This window comes from Vulpes vulpes, chromosome 9 (assembly GCF_048418805.1).
Source record: "Vulpes vulpes isolate BD-2025 chromosome 9, VulVul3, whole genome shotgun sequence".
NCBI lineage: Eukaryota > Metazoa > Chordata > Mammalia > Carnivora > Canidae > Vulpes > Vulpes vulpes.
In genome coordinates this window covers 845,402-866,434 of record NC_132788.1, presented here as the reverse complement: position 1 = coordinate 866,434, position 21,033 = coordinate 845,402, and the positions used below count along the sequence as shown (strand labels likewise).

The 21,033-nt window shown below is 63.6% G+C and overlaps 2 protein-coding genes across 5 annotated transcripts; one reads left to right on the top strand and one right to left on the bottom strand.

Moving 5' to 3' along the window:
• Positions 1–847: 847 nt before the first annotated feature.
• Positions 848–19,263, top strand: GPR35 (G protein-coupled receptor 35). Of its 3 annotated transcripts, none has more exons than XM_025987682.2 (2): positions 848–1,428; positions 14,483–19,263. In XM_025987682.2, exon 2 carries the CDS (start codon positions 14,494–14,496, stop codon positions 15,400–15,402), a length of 909 nt encoding a protein of 302 aa, XP_025843467.1. In that variant the 5' UTR covers positions 848–1,428; positions 14,483–14,493; the 3' UTR covers positions 15,403–19,263. The 3 variants fall into 3 exon arrangements, with proteins under 3 accessions (XP_025843467.1, XP_072575080.1, XP_072575079.1); XM_072718979.1 differs by lacking the exon at positions 848–1,428 and adding an exon at positions 9,111–9,241; XM_072718978.1 differs by lacking the exon at positions 848–1,428 and adding an exon at positions 11,376–11,473.
• Positions 6,514–11,295, bottom strand: LOC140593806 (uncharacterized). Of its 2 annotated transcripts, none has more exons than XM_072718977.1 (2): positions 8,085–11,295; positions 6,514–7,398 (listed from the first exon to the last, which is right to left on the bottom strand). In XM_072718977.1, the coding sequence occupies exon 1, from the start codon at positions 9,635–9,637 to the stop codon at positions 8,720–8,722; it is 918 nt and encodes a 305-aa protein (XP_072575078.1). In that variant the 5' UTR covers positions 9,638–11,295; the 3' UTR covers positions 6,514–7,398; positions 8,085–8,719. The 2 variants fall into 2 exon arrangements, with proteins under 2 accessions (XP_072575078.1, XP_072575077.1); XM_072718976.1 differs by having other exon boundaries at positions 6,514–8,263; positions 8,519–11,295.
• Positions 19,264–21,033: the final 1,770 nt, after the last annotated feature.

Sequence of the window (21,033 nt, the reverse complement as noted above, 5' to 3'; positions counted from 1 at the left end):
CTGGCTGCTCGGGCACAGAGGGTGACCATGGCCTCCAGGACGGGCCCACCTAGCCTGCGAGGTAGGTGGACCCGTGTGGGGAGGAGGCAGCGGGGCCAAGAGGTTTGGGGTGGCGCGTGCCCCAGTGCAGGAGCAGGAGGAAGGGCCCAGGCGGGCCAGCTGGCGTGGGTCATGACCCTCCGTGGCCACGCTGATGCCCCGCCCCCCCCCAAGGTGCCCAGGAGACCCCTGGAGGTCCAGGTGCAGTCCTTTGCTCCTGACGTGGGAGGACGCATCCCTGCAGGCCTCTGGGCCCCCAACCAGCTGGATGCACGCACTAGGCGCTCATCTCCTCTCCGCCACCTCCGCATCTCCGGGTCACCAGGCCACTGCCCTGATTGCTCCCTCACTGGCTTGCTGCCCCACCCCCTTCCCCTGGAACTCCAGAAGCCAGGGTGGCCTCCGGGGGCAAAGGGCGGGGACAAGCTGGAGCTGCTGCAGGAGTGGCCTGGCTGTGACCGCCCTCTGGGGTGGAGTGGAGGATGGGGAAGGGCCTCGGGGACAAGGAGGCAGCCGGCCCCCAGCGGGGCTTCCAGAACTGGGCTGGGGCAGCGGGGCACAGGCCGTGGCCCACACGCTGGAGGGAGCTGAGGGTGCCCCCGCCTGCACCTTCCTGGCCGCAGCCCCCGGGGCCCCAGCAGGAGGGAGCCCAGCTGAAGCACATGCTGCCCTGGGCATGCTCAGGTGGCCGCAGGCTGCCCCCCCATCCCCCGCAGGCGGCACCACCTCGGGGCGCAGCGATCTCCAGGCGGCCTATGTTCCCTGGGCCTCAGTGACCGGGCGCTGGCTCTGCCCTGGAGTCCTTGCCCTGGCACAGCCCGGCTCGTCCTGCGGAGGGGGAGCGACGGGAAACCGACCTGTGCCACCTCCCACCTGCGGCAGAGCCCCCGCACCTCAGAGGCCCCCAGCCGCCGCCCCTATTCTCAGGTCTGGCGTGGTGCCCCCCAGCCCCGTGCAGGATCCGCCGGGCCCAGTGGGGGCTGCAGACCACAGAGCCCACGGGCTCCAGGCCGGCCTACGGCAGCCTCCCCCCCCCGCTGACCTGCACGGACTGGAGGCTCCAGGGGCCCCCACAGCAGTGGTGCACCTGCTGGCGGGGACTGTAGGGTGAAGGGCCCCCGTCCTGTGTTGGCCGGCCCCGGCTGACCCACGTGGGCAGGCTCGGGTGTGTGCCGCTGGGAGCAGCACCTTTCCAGCCTTCCCGGCAGACTTTGCCCTGTGCCACCTGTTCAGGTTCCTTCTCATTACCACTTCCTGCTCAGCCAGGTGGCCTGTGCCCTCCCCTCGGGAGCCGCGTCCTGCCCAGCCCTGGGCCCAGGTCTGCTCTCCTCAGCTTCGCCTGCCCCCTCCCCCAGGCCTGGGTCAGCCTTGGGGAGACAGGGGTTCCGGGTGAGTATCAAGATCCTGGAGCCCTGAGCGCGGTAGGGAGGGGGCCTGGCCGGGGCAGGGCCCAGTGGGCCTCAAGTGGGTTCTTGGATGCTCCAGGCCGCTTCCTCTCTGTCTCCGTTAATCATCACCCGCTCAGCGCCCCGTGCCTGCGTCTTTGGTTTGACCAGCCCCTTTTTCTTTCTTCTCTGATACTTAACAGATTGAAGCTAGATGTGGCACCTTTTGAAATGAATACAGGAGTCACTTTTTTTCCTGGGGACACTTTGGGGTTTGGGGGACCCCAGTGCAAGGCCTTGAACATGGTGCCTCCATCAAGGAGATGGTCTTTGCTGGTTTTGAGGATGAGGCTGGGTGTCCCAGCCCCCAGGAGTACTCGGCTCTGCAGCTCTGAGGCCCAGTCCCCGTCCAGGGGACCTGAGATGCAGGGCCCTCGCTGGGACCCTCTGATCCCAGCAGACAGTGTGGTCGAGTCTGGGCTGGGAGCCTGCTCCTCCAGGGTCCTGGGAACACCGGGCACGGAGGTTTTGTCACCACACTTGTGCACAGTTACCTAGAGCCCCCCTCACCCCATGCTCTCCTTCCCCGCCCCCCACAGGACCTCAGCTGCCTGTCCCCTCACAAATCACCCAGGAGGGGAGGCTGACGGACAAGGTGACAGCCCTGGCTTTGGCTGGGCTGGCTGTTCTATTAGGGGTCAGCACTGGTCCCCAGTGGGTTCCTAGGGCCTGGACAAATGTGATGTTGGGATGCTGTGACTGCGTGTGTCTGTGATCCCATTGATGTGCTCTCATCCCTCATCCACCACACCCCATGGTGAAGACCCATCAGCATCGACACATGGCTCTCTGCCCTGCTGCCCCTGTTCATTCTGAAGCTCCTCCGGGAGTGTGCGTGGGGTGCGATGGGTGTGGCCAAGAGGCCCGGCACCCCTGCCCTTGAAGCACACACGATCCATTAGGGAGGACTGTCTGCACACAGGTCACCTGGATAGTCCCGATGGTGACGGATAGATGACACAGAGTGGTCCTTGACCAGCCTGGGGTCGGCAGTGCAGGGCAGGGGCTGGCAGAGGAGCCGCGCACACTCAGGGAATGGAAAGAAGCTCTCCGCGCCTACAGTGTGAGGAGTAGGCTCAGAAGATGTGGCAGGAGCTGAGGCTGGGAAGTCGGTGAGGGCCTCGAGGTCCACTGAGGAGCTTGGGTATTACGTCCGGGTGGTAGGGAGCCCGGCACGGTTTTAAGCTGTCTGATATGTGCATGTGTGACCTCTCTCTGGTCAAAGTCTCTGGTTGGGGAGGGAACCACACAGAAGGCGGATGCAGACGTCAAGGGAGAGACAACGGCGTCCCGGCCAGACGGAAGGTGGTAGAGGTGGAGAGAAGGGGTCAGGGTTGAGGTATAGTTGTCAGGCACGACTAGCAGAACGTGACGCTTGATGCATCATCAGATCGACCAGGTAGATCCACGTGACGATCCATCCCCTCCAATCCATGAACGTGGTATACCTTTTTTTTTTTTTGACGTCTTTAATTTCTCCCAGCAATAGTTTGTAGCTTTGAGTATAGACATTTTGCACTTAGTCTTTTTTTTTCTTTTTTAAGATTTTATTTATTTATTCACAAGAGACACAGGCAGAGTTGGAGAAGCAGGCTCCATGCAGGGAGCCTGTCGCAGGACTCGATCCCAGGTCTCCAGGATCACGCCCTGGGCCAAAGGCAGACGCTCAACCGCTGAGTCACCCACCTGGCCCCTACACTTATTCGTAACTACTTTGGTTGTTGACACTTGCAAAATGATACTGTATTTTGTTTCATTCTTCCAGTTTGTTGCCAGTATATAGAAACACATTTTTTTGTGTATTAATTTTGTGTTCTATAACCTTGCTACTTCACTTATTAGTTTATAGTTTTGGGATCGGGGTTTTTTTTGTTTTTGTTTTTGTTTGGGTTTTTGGTAAATTCCTTAGGATTTTCTACATACACAATTATGTCATATGTGAAAATAGAAAGTTCTGTTTCTACCTCATCAGAATGCATTTTTTTCTCGCTTTATTTCTGCTGGTTAGGACCTCCAGTACCATTTTGAATAAAAGTGGTGAGAGCCACTGTCCTTGTCCCCGATCACAGCAGGAAAGCATTCAGTCTTTCACCATTAGGTATGATCTTTTTCTGTAGATGCCCTTTGTCAGACTGAGGCAACTTCCTTCTATTCCTAGTTTGCTGAGAATTTCTATCATACACAGGTGCTGAATTTTTATCAATGAATTTTTTTTTTGGCATCTATTGAGAGGATTCTATAAATACCCCCTTTATTTTATTAAGGTAGTTCTGGCTGACATTGTAATGTTAAAAATCTTACATTCCTGGGCTACTTGTTTGTGATGTATTATTTGTTTTGTATACGCTCGATTCCGTTGGTTAATATCCTATTAAGGATTTTTGTATCTATGTTCATACTGACCTTTATTTTTCCTTTCCTGTAAAGCTTTGTCTAGTTTTGGAATGAAGGTAAAGCTCGCCTTTGAAAATGAGTTGAGAGGTGTTCTCCTTCTATATTTTCTGAGAGTGTTTAGGGTTGATATTATTTTATTCTTAAATGATAGGATTCACCAGTGACACCATCTGGTCACAAATTTTCTTTATGGAAAGGTTTTTTTTTTTTTTTTTTTTTTTGTGGAAAGGTTTTAAATTAAGAATTCAACAACTTTGGGGGACGCCTGGGTTGCCCAGTGGTTTAGCGCCACCTTCAGCCCAGGGTGTGATCCTGGGGTCCCAGGATCGAGTCCGACGTTGGGCTCCCTGCATGGAGCCTGCTTCTCCCTCTGCCTGTGTCTCTGCCTCTCTCTCTCTCTCTCTCTCTCTCTCTCTCATGAATAAATAAATACAATCTTTTTTTAAAAAGAACTTTCATTTTATTGGTTTTATCTATGTTATTTTTGCATTATATTAAATTTCCACGTTTCCTTATTTTCTTCCTTCTACCTACTTGGTTGTTGTTTTTCTCCTAGGTTCCCCAAGTGGAATCTTAGATCAATGATTTTAGGCCTTTTTTCTGTCCAATATAAACACTCAAAGCTACAAAATTTCCATGAAACATTCCATTAGCTTTAATCTCACAAATATTGATACGTTGTGCTCTCATTATCATTTAATTCAAAATATTTGCTAGTTTCCCTTTGATTATGTATTTGACCCTCGAGTTAATTATAATTATGTTGTTTAAGTTCCAAATATTTGGGCACTCTTTAGATATATTTCTGTTATTTCTAATTTAATTGTGTTGTATTTAGAAAACATGTTCCGTATGATTTAATTCCTTTAATTGTCTTGAGACATATTTTGTGGCCTAGCATATGGCCTATTTTGGAGAATGTTTGCACATGTACTTGAAAAAAATATGTATTCTGCTGTTGTTGGGCAACTGGTCTCTAAGCATCAGCTTGGATAAGTTGATGTTCAAGTCAGTTTTATCCTTATCAGTTTTCTCGTAGTTACTGAGACATGGTCAAAATAACCCATCGTTGTTGTTTTTTTTTTTCCCATAGCTGTTGTGGGTTTCCCTATCCTGCTAGTTCTATGAACTTCACATATTTTGAATCTCTGTTATGAGGTAATACGCATTTAGAACTGTTAGACATTGGGATCCCTGGGTGGCGCAGCGGTTTGGCGCCTGCCTTTGGCCCAGGGCGCGATCCTGGAGACCCGGGATCGAATCCCATGTGGGGCTCCCGGTGCATGGAGCCTGCTTCTCCCTCTGCCTGTGTCTCTGCCTCTCTCTCTCTCTCTGTGACTATCATAAATAAATAAAAATTTAAAAAAAAATAGAACTGTTAGACACTCTTGACAATCTGATCCTTTTATTGTTATGAAATGTTCCTTTATATTCCCTATATGGAAGTTAACTTTGGGGACACCCGGGGGGCTCAGCAGTTGAGCATCTGCCTTCGGCTCAGGGCGTGACCCCGGGTCCAGGGATCGAGTCCCACATCAGGCCTCCTGCAGGGAGCCTGCTTCTCCCTCTGCCTGTGTCTCTGCCTCTCTCTCATGAATAAAGAAGTAAAATCTTAAAAAAAAAAAAAAGTTTGATATTAATTTACTCATTCCAGCTTCCTTGAGACCAGTGTTTGCATTTTATTTTTCCATGTTTTCATTTTGTTTACTTTTTTTAACCCACCTTTATATTTAAAGTATGTGTCATTTGACAGTAGATCGTTGCTTTTTGCTTCTTTGATCCAGTTTGAAAAATCCTTGCCTTTTAGACGGAGCATTAGACCAATTTAATGTAAGTGTGGGTGTGGTTGGGCGAAACCTACCATCTCGCATCTGTCTTCTATTTATCTCATCTATTCTTCGTACCCTTGCCTCCCTCTTGGACTGCATGCCTTGTTCTGTATTCCATTTGTCTCTTCTATTGGCTTATTTTTTGTGACTATTTTTCCAGTGGTTGCTATTGGGTTTACAATATTCGTATCTAACCTACTGATGACTGATTGGATGCAGAAGGGAGGGGAAAGCAGGGGAGGAGACTGAGCGTCAGGAGCGGCAGTCAGGTATCCGGTCGGGGAGCAAGGAGGATGATTCCCTGAGATGGGGAAGTCCAGAGGAAGAGTAGAGTTAGACCCGGGTGTTGGCCGAAGGGGGATGTTGTCAGCTTTGGACGCGCGGCACTTGGGGCTCTTGGAGGGCGCCAAGAGAAGATGCCCGGAGGCAGCGCCACGCGTGGTCCAGAGGCCTGGCTGGAGCTGGCAGGTGGGGTCGTGGGCGTAGTGGCGATTGTTGAACAAGCAGGAGTGGGTGGACCTGCTTATGGAGCGTGTGTGTTGGGGCAAGAAAAGGGTCTAGAACCAAGTCCCACAAACCCCAATTTAGGGACCCAAGTGGAGGAAACAGGTGTGGAGGGAGGGGCCACGGAGGACGGGGCAAGTGTGCCCCCTTGGAGCCCAAAAAGCCCGTGGCTGGGTGCCAGCACCGGGAGGTCGCCGTGAGAGGGTTTCAGAACTTGGGCGGATGCGGGGGCCACTGGAAGCCCCACTCCTTACTTGTGGATGTGTCCATGGCCGTACATTTTGTTTATTTATTTTTTTTTTTTTTATGATAGTCATAGAGAGAGAGAGAGGCAGAGACACAGGCAGAGGGAGAAGCAGAACCATCCCGAATGCCGCTGGGGGTCCAGTAAAATGCTGCCCGTTAGGTGCCTGCTGGGTCTGTGGTCTGACCGTGGGGGGACCCAGCCCTCAGTGGCTGAGCACTAGGGGGGCTTGAGGAACTGGACTCCGCGAAGACCCCTCCTTCAGGAGGATCTGAGGCCTGGGCCATCGCGGACTCCAGCAGGGCTCCGCACGCGGCGGGGGCCGCGGGGGCCACGGGGGCGGGGCGGCCCCCCACTCAGGCCGTGCCTCTGGCTGCCAGGCCGTGGGGTCTCCACGACCCTGTAGTGCGACCCCGTGAGGTGCAGCCCTGACCCCCAGAGGAGGCCGGGCCTGGCGGGGGTGTGGTGTGGGGCGGCTGCCGGCGGTGGGGTGCAGTGGGGCCCCCCCTGCAGGACGGCTGGGGAGCGGAGAGCAGAGGGGGGCTCCGGGGGGCACGGGCTGTGAGAGCGGGGTGCGCTGTGGGTGGCGGAGAGACAGGCTGCAGAGCTCCGGAGAGGAGGGCAGGGCCGCGGAGCACGTGGGGGGAAATGCAAGATGCACTTCGGAGCTTCTAGAAGAGTTTCAGTTGGGCCCAGGTTGGGACTGGAAACAGGGAGGAGAACGCCCAGCGTATGCACGGTCCTGCGTCTTACACCTTGTGGAAGCTGAAGGGATTCCGGGCCGGCACACAGGCAGGGGTGCAGGGGTGCAGGGGTAGGGGCGCCGATGGGCACCCCACGGGCCGGCGTCTTCCTTCGGGCGCCCCCTCCACACGCCGGGCTACAACGTGGGAGCCGTGGGCCGCAGACCAGGCTTTGGTGCAAACCACAAGAACGTCCGCGTCTAGAAGGAAATCGCCAACACGACCCACGGCTGGGCCGCCTCTCGCTGCCGGGCTGTGGGCCGGGACCCTTCTCCCCACCCGTGGGGTCTGCCTACGGCCGTGGGTCCCTGCCCGCTGCCAGCCCCGCCCTGGAAGGCTGTGCTTCATTCAGGTCCGCGGTATCGTGCGTGAACGTGTGCGTGTCGGGGCCACCCTCCATCGGGAGCCCCTCCTGGGGGCCCCTGCTGGGCTTCCCCGCGGCCGCCCGTCTCTCAGGGATTTCTCCTGCCCCAGGACCCGAGGTCGCCCTGCCCCTACACTACCGAGGGCTTGAAAGAAAAGCCCCAGATGGCCTTTCCTTCCTGTTTATGGGGCGTGTGGCCATCCCTTTTTAAACCCTTTTTATTTGGGGCATTTTCAAACAGAAATAGGACGGGGATGACCCCACGTGCCCACGATGACCGGCACCGATTCCCCTGCGCTCCATCTACCAGCTTGGAACATTTCGGGGCAAGTGCCAGGCATCACGTCATCATCAAGATGTCCGCGTGAATGAAACACGCGGAGGACAGTGCTCTGCCCCCCCCCCCAGCCACGTGTTCATGTGGCTCTAAAGCCCGATCTGCAAAGCGAGGTTCATCCCTGTATGTAGAAGTCTGGGCTCTAGTCCAGCCTCCGCAGCCCCCACCCGCTCCCTGTGGCTAACCCTTTACGTTAGGCCCCTTCGAGGCTCTTCCTTCCATTTGCGAAGAAAGAAGCTGCTGGGAGCCGAGCAGCCCGGAGGCGCCCCCGCGCTCTCTGTCGGGTGGCCCGGTGGCCTCTGCCCGAGCAAAGCGGTTAGCGTCAGGGGTTAGCCCGCCTTCCTTTGTGCGACTTCCTGGTGCCCTGCGGTGTGGACGGCCGGCATCTCGCACGCAGGGCCCTCGGGCGCCCCCTGAGCGGGATTCCGGGCTGTGCTGGCTGCGAGGGACGAGGGACAGGAACGAGGGACAGGGACGAGGGACAGGGACGAGGGACGGCCTCTCCCGGCTCCGCTCCCTGGTCTGTCCGGCACAGGCTCCTGGAAGCAGGAGTCCGGGGCAGGGGGCGAGGCATCTCTGACGTTGCAGGAGGGCAGGGCCCCCCCACTGGGGCTCGTACCTTGTTGAACACCCACGGATGACGTCCAGGCGTTTCCCCACGGGGGGGGAGGCGGGGGGGCGTCAAACGCTGGGAGGCAGCTCGTCCGACAGGGACAGGCCGTGTGCGCTGCACTTGTAATCTGGGATTGCCCCTTCCCCGGCGCCCAGCATCCTCTCGGACCTCCAGCGAGCCGCCTGCCTCTCGTGGCTCCTTTCCTCTCTACCCCTTCGTGTCCTGCTCCACGAACAAGGGCTGCCGCACAGTCACCAGCGACTTGCAGACCGGGTGAGCTGCTGCTCTCGGCTGCACATTCTCAGCCGGGGACGCCCTGGGCCTCCTGGCGGCAGGTGGGGCAGCGGCCCCCGGAGGGGGAGGGAGAGGGGGCGGGTCCCCGCGCTGGCCCAGGCCCGCCCTCCCTGCCGGGTGAGCCCGGGTACCCAGGCTGGGTGGCGCCCGCAGGCAGCATCCGACATCCGAGGCGTGAGACCAAGCGTGGGACCTGGCGAGGGGCCAGCCGCTGTCAGCGAGCCTCAGGCAGAGAAAGGGGAAGGAGGCCCGGGGGGGCAAAGGAGCAAGTCCGCGGTCGGCAGGAGCGGGAAGCGCCTGGGAGGAACCTGTGACCCCTGGTGGGGAGCAGTGGCCCAGGGCGCCCCCACTGCCCCTGCCCGTTGGGTCCCAGAGGGCCCGGGGCCACAGGGGAGGCTGGACGGCAGCCCCTCGAGGAGCCAGCCCAGGGACAGGGTGAGTGAGCCCTCCTGGGGCAGCGGGGGCCCGGGGGTCTGCGGCCCACCCCGCCAGGTGAGCGTGGGTGCTGGGGTGGGGCAGCCCGCAGGTGGGGACGCCTTCCTCCCCGGGATCCAGATGCCCCAGGCACCTTCCAGCAGGAGCCAAAGGCCGGGCCCAGCACAAGCAGAGGGGCGGGAGGAGGACGAGGACAGCCGCCCTGAGCGTCCAGGGCAGAGGCTGTGGCAGGCCGGGCGCTGCTGCTGGAGGGGACGGCGCAGGCCTGACGACGGGCAGGGCAGGGTGGTGCCCGGGCGCCTGGTGCGGAGCCCGCGTGTGGCTGCGCAGCAGAGGGGTGTGGCTGGGGGGACCCGACAGCAGCCCCCCACCTACCCTCGGGCTCCCTGTTCCCATGATGCCCACCCCTGTGATGTGACCTAGGGAGCCACAAGTGGCAGCAGCCCGACCCAGGTCAGCGAGACCTCAGGACCCCTCAGGACCCCCTGAGGATGCCCTCACGTCCCCTAGTGGCCCGGCGTCACTGGTCCTCTGGTGGCTTCTCTCTCTGGCAAAGCTCCCTTCTCACCTTGCTCGGGCCAGGTCGGGAGGGACCGTGGACGTGTTCCCTGAGCACCTGGCCTGAGCAGCCCCTCGGTGCCGCGGGGTCCCGGGCAGCCCAGCAGAACCTCGTCGGGGCCAGGGGAAGGACTTACGGGGGACGCTGGGGGCCGGGCCGGGGCTGCAGGGCTGCAGGGCTCCCGAGGGCTTGTCCCCGACACGGGGCCTCTGCCCATCGGGCCTGGCATGGGCTGGCTGGCGGCAGACGGCACGAGAGGTCCCTGGCCAGGGTGTGTCAGCATGTCAGGGCGCTGGCCGTCTGGCCAGGGGACCGCGGCCTCTTCCTGCCACCCTAGACCAGTTTCTGAGCCAGTTTCTGGAAACAGGCAGCGATCGTCCAGCACCACGTCAGGGGCTGCCCCCCACGGGCCGGGCCGAGGGCTTGGGCTGGGGGGGGGCTCATCCTCGGCCTTCCCTGCACCCCAACCATTCCTGGGATACGGGGTCGATGCCAGACGGGAGAGGGCCAAGGGGCAGCGTGGCCAGGAAGGTGTCACCGTCCCCTCGCTCTGGGGGGTGGAGGCTGGGGCTGAACGCGGAGGGAAGCCCCCAGGGCCCAGGGACAGCGGGACGGAAGCAGCTCTCCTGACGGGGCAGCGCCGGGGCCACTAGGGTCGGGCCGCGGGGCTCAGGTTTGGAGCTGGCTCCAGAGCCTTTCCACGTGGGGGGCCTCATTCTCCTGGGCCACTGAGCGGATCTGGGGTGAGAGCGAGCGGCAGCTGGTGTGGCAGCAGCGGGCGGGGGGGTGGGGGCGCGGGGTGATGCCGGTGGGAGCCCCGCCCCCGCAGTGGCACCCTCACCTGGCTCTTGGCCAGCCCTTCCGCCTGAGGGGAGGAATCTCCTGCACCCACCCGGTTTCTGGGAAGAGGGGAACAGAAAGTGTCCCAGTGGCGGCGGCGGTGGCTCGGGTCCTCCCTTCTCAAGGGTGCAGGCAGCCCTGACTTGCAACCCACGGGTTCCAGGTTCTGGGGCCTCTCTGGTCCAGTCCACAGGGTCCTGGGGCTGGGCTGGGGGGGCCTGGGGGTGGGGAGGGGTAGCAGGCCTGGGGGGCGGGGGGGGCAGGGTCAGGGGGCTCTGGGGGGTGGGGAGGGGTAGCAGAGCTGGGGGAACCTGCGGGGGCAGGGCTGGGGGGCCTGGGGTCAGGGCTGCGGGGGGGCAGGCCCAGCTGGCGGGGCCTGGGGGGGCGTGGGGGCAGCTGAGGCCGGCCTCTGACGAGACACTTCGGCGGCTGGCAGCGTCCGCGTGGGGCACGGGGCCAGGGCGGCTGCAGAGAGGAGGCAGGCCGGGGAGTAGAGGGGCTCAGAGCGGACGGGTGTCCGCGGGGGTCGCCCGTGGTGGGTGGGTGCCGGCCCACGTCCCCAGGGCCCCCGTCCTCCTCCTGGGCACTCAGCTTCCTCCTTGGGCGGGGTGGGGGGGGCCTGGTCCCACGGCGGGTGGCAGGGAGGCCCCCGGAGTCTGCCGCGCTTCCTGGGCCCGCCCCTGGGCCCCGTCCAGGTCCGGCCTGCGGGTGACTCAGCCTCCCCCGCTCACTTCCCTAGAAGGCGCAGCCGCACGGATGCTGCGAGTGTCCCATCGGCCTGCAGGGCAGGACCGGGGCAGCGCCGGAGCGGCCTCCGCACGTGGGCTCTGCAGGTGTGAAGCAGGCGGGGGGCCGGGGGCCGGCGTGGGCAGGTGGGGTGCAGGCGGGGGAGAGCGGCCGCTCTGGGATCCGGGGGCGCCCCGGCCGATGCCGCCCTGCCGCGGGGAGCCCCGGGAGCCAGGAACCAGCTTGGTCCGTGGCCCCGCTCTGCGCCAGCCCCCCGCGGCTGAGAGCAGGGGTCCCAGCCCCGAGCAGGAACCAGGGGCACAGAGAGCCGCCCCAACGCCTGGCAGATCCGTCCAGAAAGCCAGACCGCGGGCTGCTGGCAGCATGGGGGGGGGACGGGGCGCTGGGGGGCGGCCTCCAGACCCCCCCCGCCCGGCCTCTGGGCGCCACCTGGCCTCCCTGCTCTGGGCCTCGGTGAACCGGCAGGGGTGGGCGCGCTCGAGCAGGGAGAGAAGCTGGGGGGCCCTGCGGGGCGCACGCGGGCCTCGGGGTCCCTGTCCCCACGGTGCGGGCGCTAAGCCGGAGCAGGGCCAGCGGCCCGGAGGAGCCAGGGGGGGGTCCCTTCCGAGGAGGGGCAGCTGGTGGCAGGGAGGGAGGCGGTGCGCGGCGGAAGTCACCTGCGTGGCCCTGCGAGGCTGGCCTCTGTGGTCTCTGCCCCGCGGTCACTGGTCAGCGGCGCCTGTGGCCTTCCCGCCGGATGCTGGCCCCGGACGCAGGGGACACCACCGCACGGCCACTGGGGGCCCAGCCTTGGGGAGGCCCCTCTGTCTGGGGGCAGTGTGGCCTTGCTGCCCTGGGCTGTTTCTAGAAGACTCCGTCTCACCGAGCGTGCCAGCCTGTGGGCAGGAAGGCCGTGCTGGCCCCCACTTCCTTTCTCAGAAGCTCCCCCAGGCAGCCCTGAGCTGCCCCGGCAGCAGCCCCAGCCCCCCCTCTGCTCTTGTCAGCCGGCCTGCTGCCTCAGGGGTGCAGCCGTGCAGGGCGCCCCACGTTCCCACCCCAGACAGCAGCGCTGCCCTGGGCAAGAGCTCAGCTGCAGAACCGGGGCTACCATTGGTCGGTACCAACCCTGGAGCCGGGGGTGGGGGTGCTGGGGGGGCTCGGAGGGGGTGAGGGTCAGGGGGCTCGGGGTGGGGGGGGGCTCAGAGGGGGTGAGTGTGAGCGGGTTTGGAACCTCAGGGGAGCCTCCTGATGAGGGGGGGGCATCCGGCATGGGCAACGAATGCAGGGTAACTCGGGGTACCCCGAGGTCAGGACTCCCGCTTCCCCCTGGGAGCTGTGACCAGGTTTGGAGAAAGTAGAAAACAGCTACAGGCCCGTGTGTCACGTGACGTTGCGTGTCCCGTGGCCATCCTCCTGCAGCCTGGGTACTTCAGGGCGGGTGCCCGGCCCCAGGGGCCCCTGCAGCGCCCAGACATCTGGGCACACCCCACTACGCTCCGGGCCCCGGGCAGGGGGTGGCGGGGGGGCTGTGGCATGTGTCAGCCGCCCAGATGCCACCGCAGGCTCCTTTGGGGTCACTGTCCAGGAACTCGGTCTAGGGCGGGAAGAGGGCGCCTTGCCACTCCGTGGGGAGCAGACGGATCTCACAGTCAGGAAGGAAGTGGAAGCTCGGGGTGCTGGCCCCCCCCAGCCCCCCCAGCAGGAAACTCCGGGCCCCCGCCGTGGGACCGTGGTGCCCAGCCCGGGGGAGGTGAGGGACCCGCACGTCTGAGCGGGAGCCCAGCGGGGGCACCTGCCCTGGACACGGGTCCTCGTGCGGGGGCCCGTCCCCGACCCAGCTCGGGAGGGCAGAAAGGCCCGCGGCCGAAGGACCCCCCAGTGCCCGGCACGGCGACTGCGCGATCGCGGGACGTCCCCAGCAGGGCCCGAGCGTCCTGGGGCAGCTCGCCCACCCGGCAGGGCCGCCGTGCTCCTGGGGGGGCTGCGGGGGGCGGGCACGGCGGGAGGGTCTCTGGGTCGGGCCCCCTGGGCTCTGGGGGGGTCTGTGGAGCCCCAGAACCTGGGTGTCACACAACAGATAGAGAAGCAGAATCCTTAAAAAAAAAAAAAAAGAGGGAGCGTCCTCAGCGGCCTGGAGCGGCGGGCGGCGGGGGCCACGTGCGGTTCCCAAGAGCTGAAATGGGATAATTGGGCGGAATATTGCTGTTTCCGGCTGAAATCTGCTCTGCTGCGCTAATGGACTGCGGCCCGGAGGGCCCCGGGGACTGCGGCCCAGGAAGTGGGCCCCCCCACGCCCATGAACCTGATGCTTCCAGACGCTTCTTCCTTTCCTGTGTGGGGAGGAGGCCGGGAGGAGGCCTCGCCCGCAACCCCCCTTCCAAGGGGCTCCCAAGGTTGGCGGGAGCCCCGGGGCCTGGTGCGGGGAGGAGGCTACTCCCACCCTGGCCCCCCAGGCAGAGGAACGGGGGTGGGGGCCTGGTGGGCAAGTCCCTGCCGTCCCAGACGCTGGGCACACTGGCCCCCGTGCAGGTGCTGGGGATCCTGCGGGTGTGACACCGACGCCCCCTTATGCTGGGGAGCCCGAGGCTCGGCTGGGGGGGACCTCAGAGCCCAATCTCTAGACCTCAGGCCACACTCTGGGTGGCACAGCCCCGCCCCAGTCCCCCTGACCCCGGTGGGCTGGTCACAGCCCTTGTGCAGCGTGTGCAGGGTAGTGAGGGGTCTGCTCGGGGGTGGAGGCTCAGGCCTCGGGTGGCCTGGATGGCAGCGGGGGCAGGGGACTCCCGGTGCCACACGGGGCCTGCTTGGAGCCTCGGGCCTGGGCCTAAAGGGGCGGGGCTGCCCACAAGGCTCTGACCACGGAGGGTCCAAGGGGCCCTTCCAGGTGGGACCCCCAGCGCAGAGCTGGGGTGCGGGCACCCGGAGGGAGGGTGACGCCCGGGGCATCCTGGCCACTGTGCCCTCGGGAAGGGATGGGGAGGGAGGGGAGGAGCCCTGAGTTCTGGAGAAGGGGCTCTGCTTCCCCCGGGGGCTGGCAGCTGTGTGGCCTCGGCGCCCCCCACCCCCCCTCCTCCCCCCACCCCGCAGCCCCCCTCACGCCCGCTTCTCGCCCGCAGCTGCCAGGGCCATGAGCGCTAACGGCACCTGCGCCCGCCCGCACCCGACCTGGGTGGAGAACGTGGACAGGACGTACACGGGCGCGCTGCTGGTGCTGGGGCTGCTGCTCAACGGCCTGGCGCTCTGGGTGCTCTGCTGCCGGATGCGGCCCTGGACGGAGACCCGCGTCTACATGGTCAACCTGGCGGCGGCCGACCTGTGCCTGCTGTGCGCCCTGCCCTTCTTCCTGCACTCCCTCAAGGACACCACGGACACGGTGTCCTGCCAGCTGTCCCAGGGCATCTACCTGGCCAACAGGTACCTGAGCATCGGCCTCATCACCGCCATCGCCGTGGACCGCTACGTGGCCGTGCGGCACCCGCTGTGCGCCCGAGGGCTCCGCTCCCCGCGCCAGGCCGCGGCCGTGTGCGCGGCGCTCTGGGTGCTGGTGGGCAGCTCGCTGGTGCTTCGCTGGGCCCTGGGGGTGCAGGAGGGCGGCTTCTGCTTCCGGAACCCCGGCCGGCAGGGCGCCGGCACCACGCTCTTCTCGCTGCTGGGCTTCTACCCGCCGCTGGCCGTGCTGGGCTTCTGCTCGCTGCAGGTGGTCGCCGCGCTGGCCGAGCGCCCGGCCTCCGGGCCACACCAGGCGCGAGCCACCCGGAGGGCCACCCGCATGGTCTGGGCGAACCTGGCCGTGTTCGTGCTCTGCTTCCTGCCCTTCCACGTGGTGCTGACCGTCTACGCGGCCGCCGGCCGGCCCACCCCCGCCCTCTGCTACGCCCTGTACGTCACGGGCAAGCTCTCGGATGCCAACTGCTGCCTGGACGCCATCGGCTACTACTTCATGGCCAAGGAGTTCCAGGAGGCTACTTTGTTGGCCTCGGTGCCCGTTGCCAAGGCCCACAGGACCCAGGACTCTCTCAGCGTCACCCTCACCTAGGAGACGGGCACGTGGACCAGGTCCCAGGCTCCCCGCCTGCTGGAGGACCCCGGAACTCACTGTGGCTGCTGGGCACGCTCTGGGGGCGGGGCGGAGATGACCCGGGCTGTGTGGCCCTGCCCCCCGGGATGCAGGAGGGTCGGGACCAGGGCCCGGGGGGCACTGAGGTGTGAGTGAGTCAGTGAGTCGGCGACCCCGGGTCACTGGGCTGTGCACCCGCGCGCTGTGAGGCCCGGCGGCCGGCCCTCCGCTGCGCCTGGAATAAAGCTGTGTCCCCCGGGGCTGGGCCTGGCCCGTGGGGCTGCGTGTGTGTGCGCGTGTGCACCTGCTGCCCACACTCAGGGTCGGAGGGCTCTCAGGGCTCTCCCCCGGGGCTCTCCATGACCCCCCGCCCCGCCATCTGGAGGTCTGGGCGCTATTTGAGCTCCTGGAGGAGCCGCGCTGAAGGCCCACAGCCTGCTCTCCTCCTGCCGAGGGAGGAAGGGTCACCCCACAACCCGTGTAGGGCCGCAGGGCTGCACCAGGGTTGGGGGACGCAGAGGAAGCGGCCCAGCTCTGTCGAGGGGGCGCCCTGCCCTCGTGCTTCCCTCGGGGAAGCCGGAAGGCCCTGCCTGGTGGCCGCCTCCCTCCCTCCCGGGCCCAGTGGCCCAGCCTCTCCCTGGGCTCCCCACGACTCCCCGCGTCGCTCACCCCGTCCAGGGCCCCCGCCCTCGTCCTGCGCACCCCACACCTGAACCCAGCCCCTCCTCACAGGCCTGCCCTTCTGGGGGCCTGGCCCCGCCCCCTGTCCTAGTCCCCCTGCCCTGGGTGTTCCCGACGGGGGCCGCTGAGGAGCCCACGGCAGGAGGAGCCCCACACGGCCCGCGGGGTGAGGCCCAGGGCACCCTGGACCCGGCAGCTCCTCCCTCCCCCCCGGCCTCGCTGCTCACACCCTGACTTTGGACTTGGGAGCCCTGGGGCTGCGGGCTGGGGCTCAGCGAGGAGGATGCAGGATGCAGATCTCACCAGACCCCTCTCCTCACAGCTCCGCCGCTCCCCCTGGCACGGCCTCCTTCCCGGGATGCGCCCCCTCCGCAGCCCTGCGCCTGCCCCCAAGCTCCAGGATGCCCCGACCCTGACTGTGCCAGCTGACCTCCCGCCCTCCGTCCTCCGCCCCTGCGGGGGCTCAGGGAGGGAGGAGCACCAGGGAGCACCCCTCGGCGGGGGCTGGGGACACTGTCAGACAACACGTTTCCCCGTCGCCTCTAAGGGTTAGAGAGCAAGACGCGCTGAAGCTCCAACGCTCCCTTCAGGCCCGTGACACCCTGTGGACGGAGCCCACGCAGGCCCCAGGGCTCGGGGCGCCAGGCTCCAGCCGAGACACCTTCCCGGGGGCACAGCCGCCGCTTGTGAAGGTGAAAGCCGTGCTCGGTGCGCTCCCCAAGTGCTGAGCAGCTCCAGCACTCGCCTGTGGGGTGCTTCTCGGGGCCCTGTGCCCCGCCGCAGACTTCACACCTCCCAGCCCCCCTGGCAGCCTCGCCACGGCCCGCGTCCCCCCCGCCAGGCCCCTCTGTGGGCTCCCCCATGACGCCGTGGGCTTCGGGACGGGTCCACCCGGCTGGGCCTGAGGGCCTGGCTGGGCGTGGAGTCACGGGGTCCCCACAGACACCCCCACTGAGAAGCAGGAGACAGCCCCGGGGGGGGGGGGCGTATGCAGGCCCTGGGCTCCCCTGCTGGGCCTGAGGAAGCAGACGTGGGTGCTCTGACAGCCTCAGGTGATGGAGGGAGGATGGGGTCCTCCCCCCCTTCCACGTGGCAAGTGGGGGGGTCGCGGCCTAACATGCCCACCTCAAAGGTCGCGCATTGCGGGGTCAGCTGGAGCAACACCTTTCTCTCCCCAAAGACGGTTCTGGATCTTGAAAAAGAGCGGGTGGGGGGGACGGGGGTGGGGGGGAGCGGGAGGGACAAGGCGGGGGCAGCCCTTAGCGCTGACTTGGGGGCGAAAGCCAGGCACTGCCTTCCCAGGTTGGGGAGACCCCGTTGCCCCCCTTGCCTCCGGCACCCAGCCCACCCGCCAGGATCGAGGTTGTAGGTCACCGATGGAGGGACGCAGGGTGCGCGGGGGCTTCTGTGGTCCCCAGGCCCTCCCGGGTGACCTGGGCTCCAGGCCTGCCCCAGGAGACTCGCGCTGCAGTCATGGGACAGCTTGGCTTGTTCGAGGCTGGAAGGGAGACCTCGGGGGCGTCAGGGCCGGGGTCTGGCAGGCCGAGCTTCGGGGTCGGGGGGGCAGCCTCCTTGTCCACTGCCCTCGCCCTGATGGCCCGGCTGCTCCAGGGGCCCCGCCCTGTGACCTCCGCACCTCCTCAGGGCATCACATCTGGGGCTCGGATGCCCGCGTAGGAACTGGGGAGGGCGCACCCCGAGGCCGTGTATGGCTTCTGTGGATCCCCGAGAACTCGGCGGGCGCCCAGGGAGCATCACAATGTGGGGGTCCCCTCGGGGGCCGCAAGCCCTCCCAGCACGGTGCCCCTGGACAGCGAGGTGCCCGCCCCGCCCCGCCCAGTCACAGCCCGCCCACCCAGGACCCCCTGCCCTGGGTTCCACCCGCTGTTCCACCGGCAAGACGTGGATTTATTTGAGAACAGCCCAGAACGACACCGGGGCAGGCGGCCACGGGACCGCGGGAGCTGCCCTTTATGGGGGCAGGCGGACGGGGGCGCTCCGTGGGGCCGGGGAGCTGACCCAGGCCCGTGGGCAGCAGGGGACGCGCCCGGGGAGGCGGAGGCCGGGGAGCACCGTGCAGCCGTGACTCTGGGGGGCCGGGCCAGCACGTTTCCCCCCGAGACACCGCCAGCAGCTGTTGGGTTTTGGCTGAGGTGCATGGGTCCCAAGGGCATAACCCCGAGCCCGAAAGGCCCCGAACGTCCCGCGTGACACCTGACAAATACTGCAGCGGAGCTCAGGGCCCAGGAGACCTTACGTTTGTATCCGCACGGGCGGCATGTCACCAGGGGTGAGTACCGGTGGGGGGGCCCCCGGGGGGTGCCAGCTTCCTGCGCCACACGCTCGGTCCCCCACGCGCGGCTCTCGGCCAGCGAGGGGCTCCCTGGTTCGGGGACGGCGGGAGGCCGCCTCGGCCACCGCCCTGACCACAGGAGGAAGCACCGAAGCAGCTGGTGACAGAGCCGCAAGCCGTTGGCCTCCGTGTCCAGGTTTTTGCTCACTTAGGGGCGGTGGCCGAGGGCCTGGCCACGGGGTCAGGAGGGGGACAGTGGACAAAGGGGCTGGTAAAGAAATGGCTCCGCGCAAACGTCTGGATATTTACCCTCGGAGCCAGCGGTGGGGGCTTACATGGGGCCAGGTGGAGGGGGTGGGGTGGAGGTGGATGGGGGGTCTTTACCCCCAGGCGCAGGTGGGTGGGGCTCCTTACCCTTGGGGCGCAGGCGGAAGGGGCTGGGCCTCGGGGCGGGCCTGGCACCAGGAGCTTCAGCTCCCGGGGGTCGCAGCCTGGCCCAGGGGGGCTCGTCGTCCCGCTGTGGGATGCGGAGAGGGGCCGCTGACCGCGTGGGGCTGATGTAGGGAAAGGCCAGGTCGGTAGGGCCCCGGGTCGGCCACTGCCCAGCTCTGCGGTGGTCCCGGCACCGCATGCGGCCCGAGGCCCGGGTGAGGGGTCCCACCCACGGACGGGGAAAGGTCCCGGGGCGGGGGGGTCGGCAGGCCCTGAGCACATGTGCTGGGGGAGGCCGTGCAGCGTGACCCTCGGGCATGACCTCGCTCCGAGCAGGGGCTGCTGCCTGGCTGTCCACCTGCGCAGCCCCCGGGGGTCCCCTGTGCCCTGCGGGGGCAGCGCGGCAGCTTGGGGGCCCTGCAGGGCTGGTGGGAGACGGCCGGCTCTGGGGGTGCGGGTGGGTGGGGGACACGGTCGCCCAGGCTGGGCGCTGAGGAAGGGGTGGGTCAGGGCGGGTCCTGCGGCTCCTAAGGGATGACTGGCTCAGGGCGGGGGCGGGGGGGATTTCATCGTCGGGGTTTGGGCCTCTGAGCGCCGGGGCCGAGAGTTGGTGCCCGAAACGGTTTGCGCTCAGCTTCCCGTGTGGCTGCGCGTCTGCGTCTGTTCCTGCGCCTTCCACTGTGAACCCTCTGTTCGTGTTTCGCCTTTTTTTCTTTTCCTGTTTCTGATCATATGTTTTAAACATATTTTGTACATTCGTCTTTCCCTTTGGTCCGGGACAAAGCTTGCCGCCTGGTTTCTGCTGGTTCGCCGGTGGTCGTCGGCCGTCAGGAGCGGCCACCCCGCAAGCCTCGGGTTCATTAGGGCGTCGTTCTGGGAGCCACGGCGCCGTTGCTTCTGGATTCTCCATCGTGGCTACAAAGAGCTCCCCCGCTCCCCAGTTTGGCAAGAGCGTTGCCCCGATTTTCCGGTTTTCACAGGTGCGTCTCCGAGGGATTGTGTCTCAGGCGGGGCTTTCTTAGCCCGTCTGGCTTGCTTATTTTTTTCATCCTAATCTTAGAATCTGGCATTTGGCATTAAACAAAAAAAAACTTTGGCTTTATTATTCTTATTATATATTTATAGTTCTGTTATATGAGTTTACGCTAATAAGCATTCATTATTATCGTGTTATTAACATTTATACATTAACTCAGGGAGAGCTGACATCCTTAGGATGCTGAGTTTGTCTGTCAAGAGCAAAGGATGACTTTCCAAACTTTCAAGTCTTTCGGGAAGTTTTAAGAACTTCACTGGAGGGCAGCCCGGGTGGCTCAGTGGTTTAGCGCCGCCTACAGCCCGGGGCGTGGTCCTGGAGACCCGGGATCGAGTCCCGCGTCGGGCTCCCGGTGCATGGAGCCTGCTTCTCCCTCTGCCTGTGTCTCTGCCTCTCTCTCTCTCTCTCTCTCCTCTCTGTGTATTCTCATGAATAAATAAATAAAATCTTTAAAATAAAAAGAATTTCACTGGAACCCGGCTTCGTGCACTCCTTGTTAAGTGTTTCTTTCTTTCTTTTTTTAATTTTTAAATTTTTTTAGTGTTTTTTTTTGTATATATATTTTTTTAATATTTATTTATTTATTCATGAGAGACACAGAGAGAGAAGCAGAGACCCAGGCAGAGGGAGAAGCAGGCTCCATGCAGGGAGCCCGACGCGGGACTCGATCCCAGGACTCCAGGATCATGCCCTGGGCCGAAGACAGGCACTAAACTGCTGAGCCCCCAGGGATCCCTTTTCTTGTATATTTTTTTATTGGAGTTCAATTTGCCAGTATAACACCCAGTGCTGTTAGGTCTCGCTCCACTGCGTGGAGCCCCCCGGTCTCACCTGGTTACGTGGCGACCGTCCTGAGCCTCTGACAGCGTGTGTCAGATTTTGCGTCGTCTGTGTTTTTCCTGTATCACCATCGCATGATCTGCAAGTAGGAACTGCTGTTCTTCCGCTTGTTCCACCCCGTCCAGTGGCCGCAGCCCACGTCTCCGCCGCGGTCCGTCCCCGCCAAGGAGGTGCGCGCTGTGTGCGTGCAGCTGGGAAGTGACCCTAATACGTCGGCTCCTTTTTATTTATTTATTTATTTATTTATTTATTTATTTATTTATATTTTTTTATTTGTATTTTTTTCGTCGGCTCTTTTTTGGACGGGGAGTGGATGTTGCACTTTCTC

What these genes read in the sequence shown, in the direction of transcription:
- LOC140593806 (XM_072718977.1), bottom strand. Translation starts at nt 9,637, where the DNA reads ATGGGAACAGGGAGCCCGAGGGTAGGTGGGGGGCTGCTGTCGGGTCCC.
- GPR35 (XM_025987682.2), top strand. Translation starts at nt 14,494, where the DNA reads ATGAGCGCTAACGGCACCTGCGCCCGCCCGCACCCGACCTGGGTGGAG.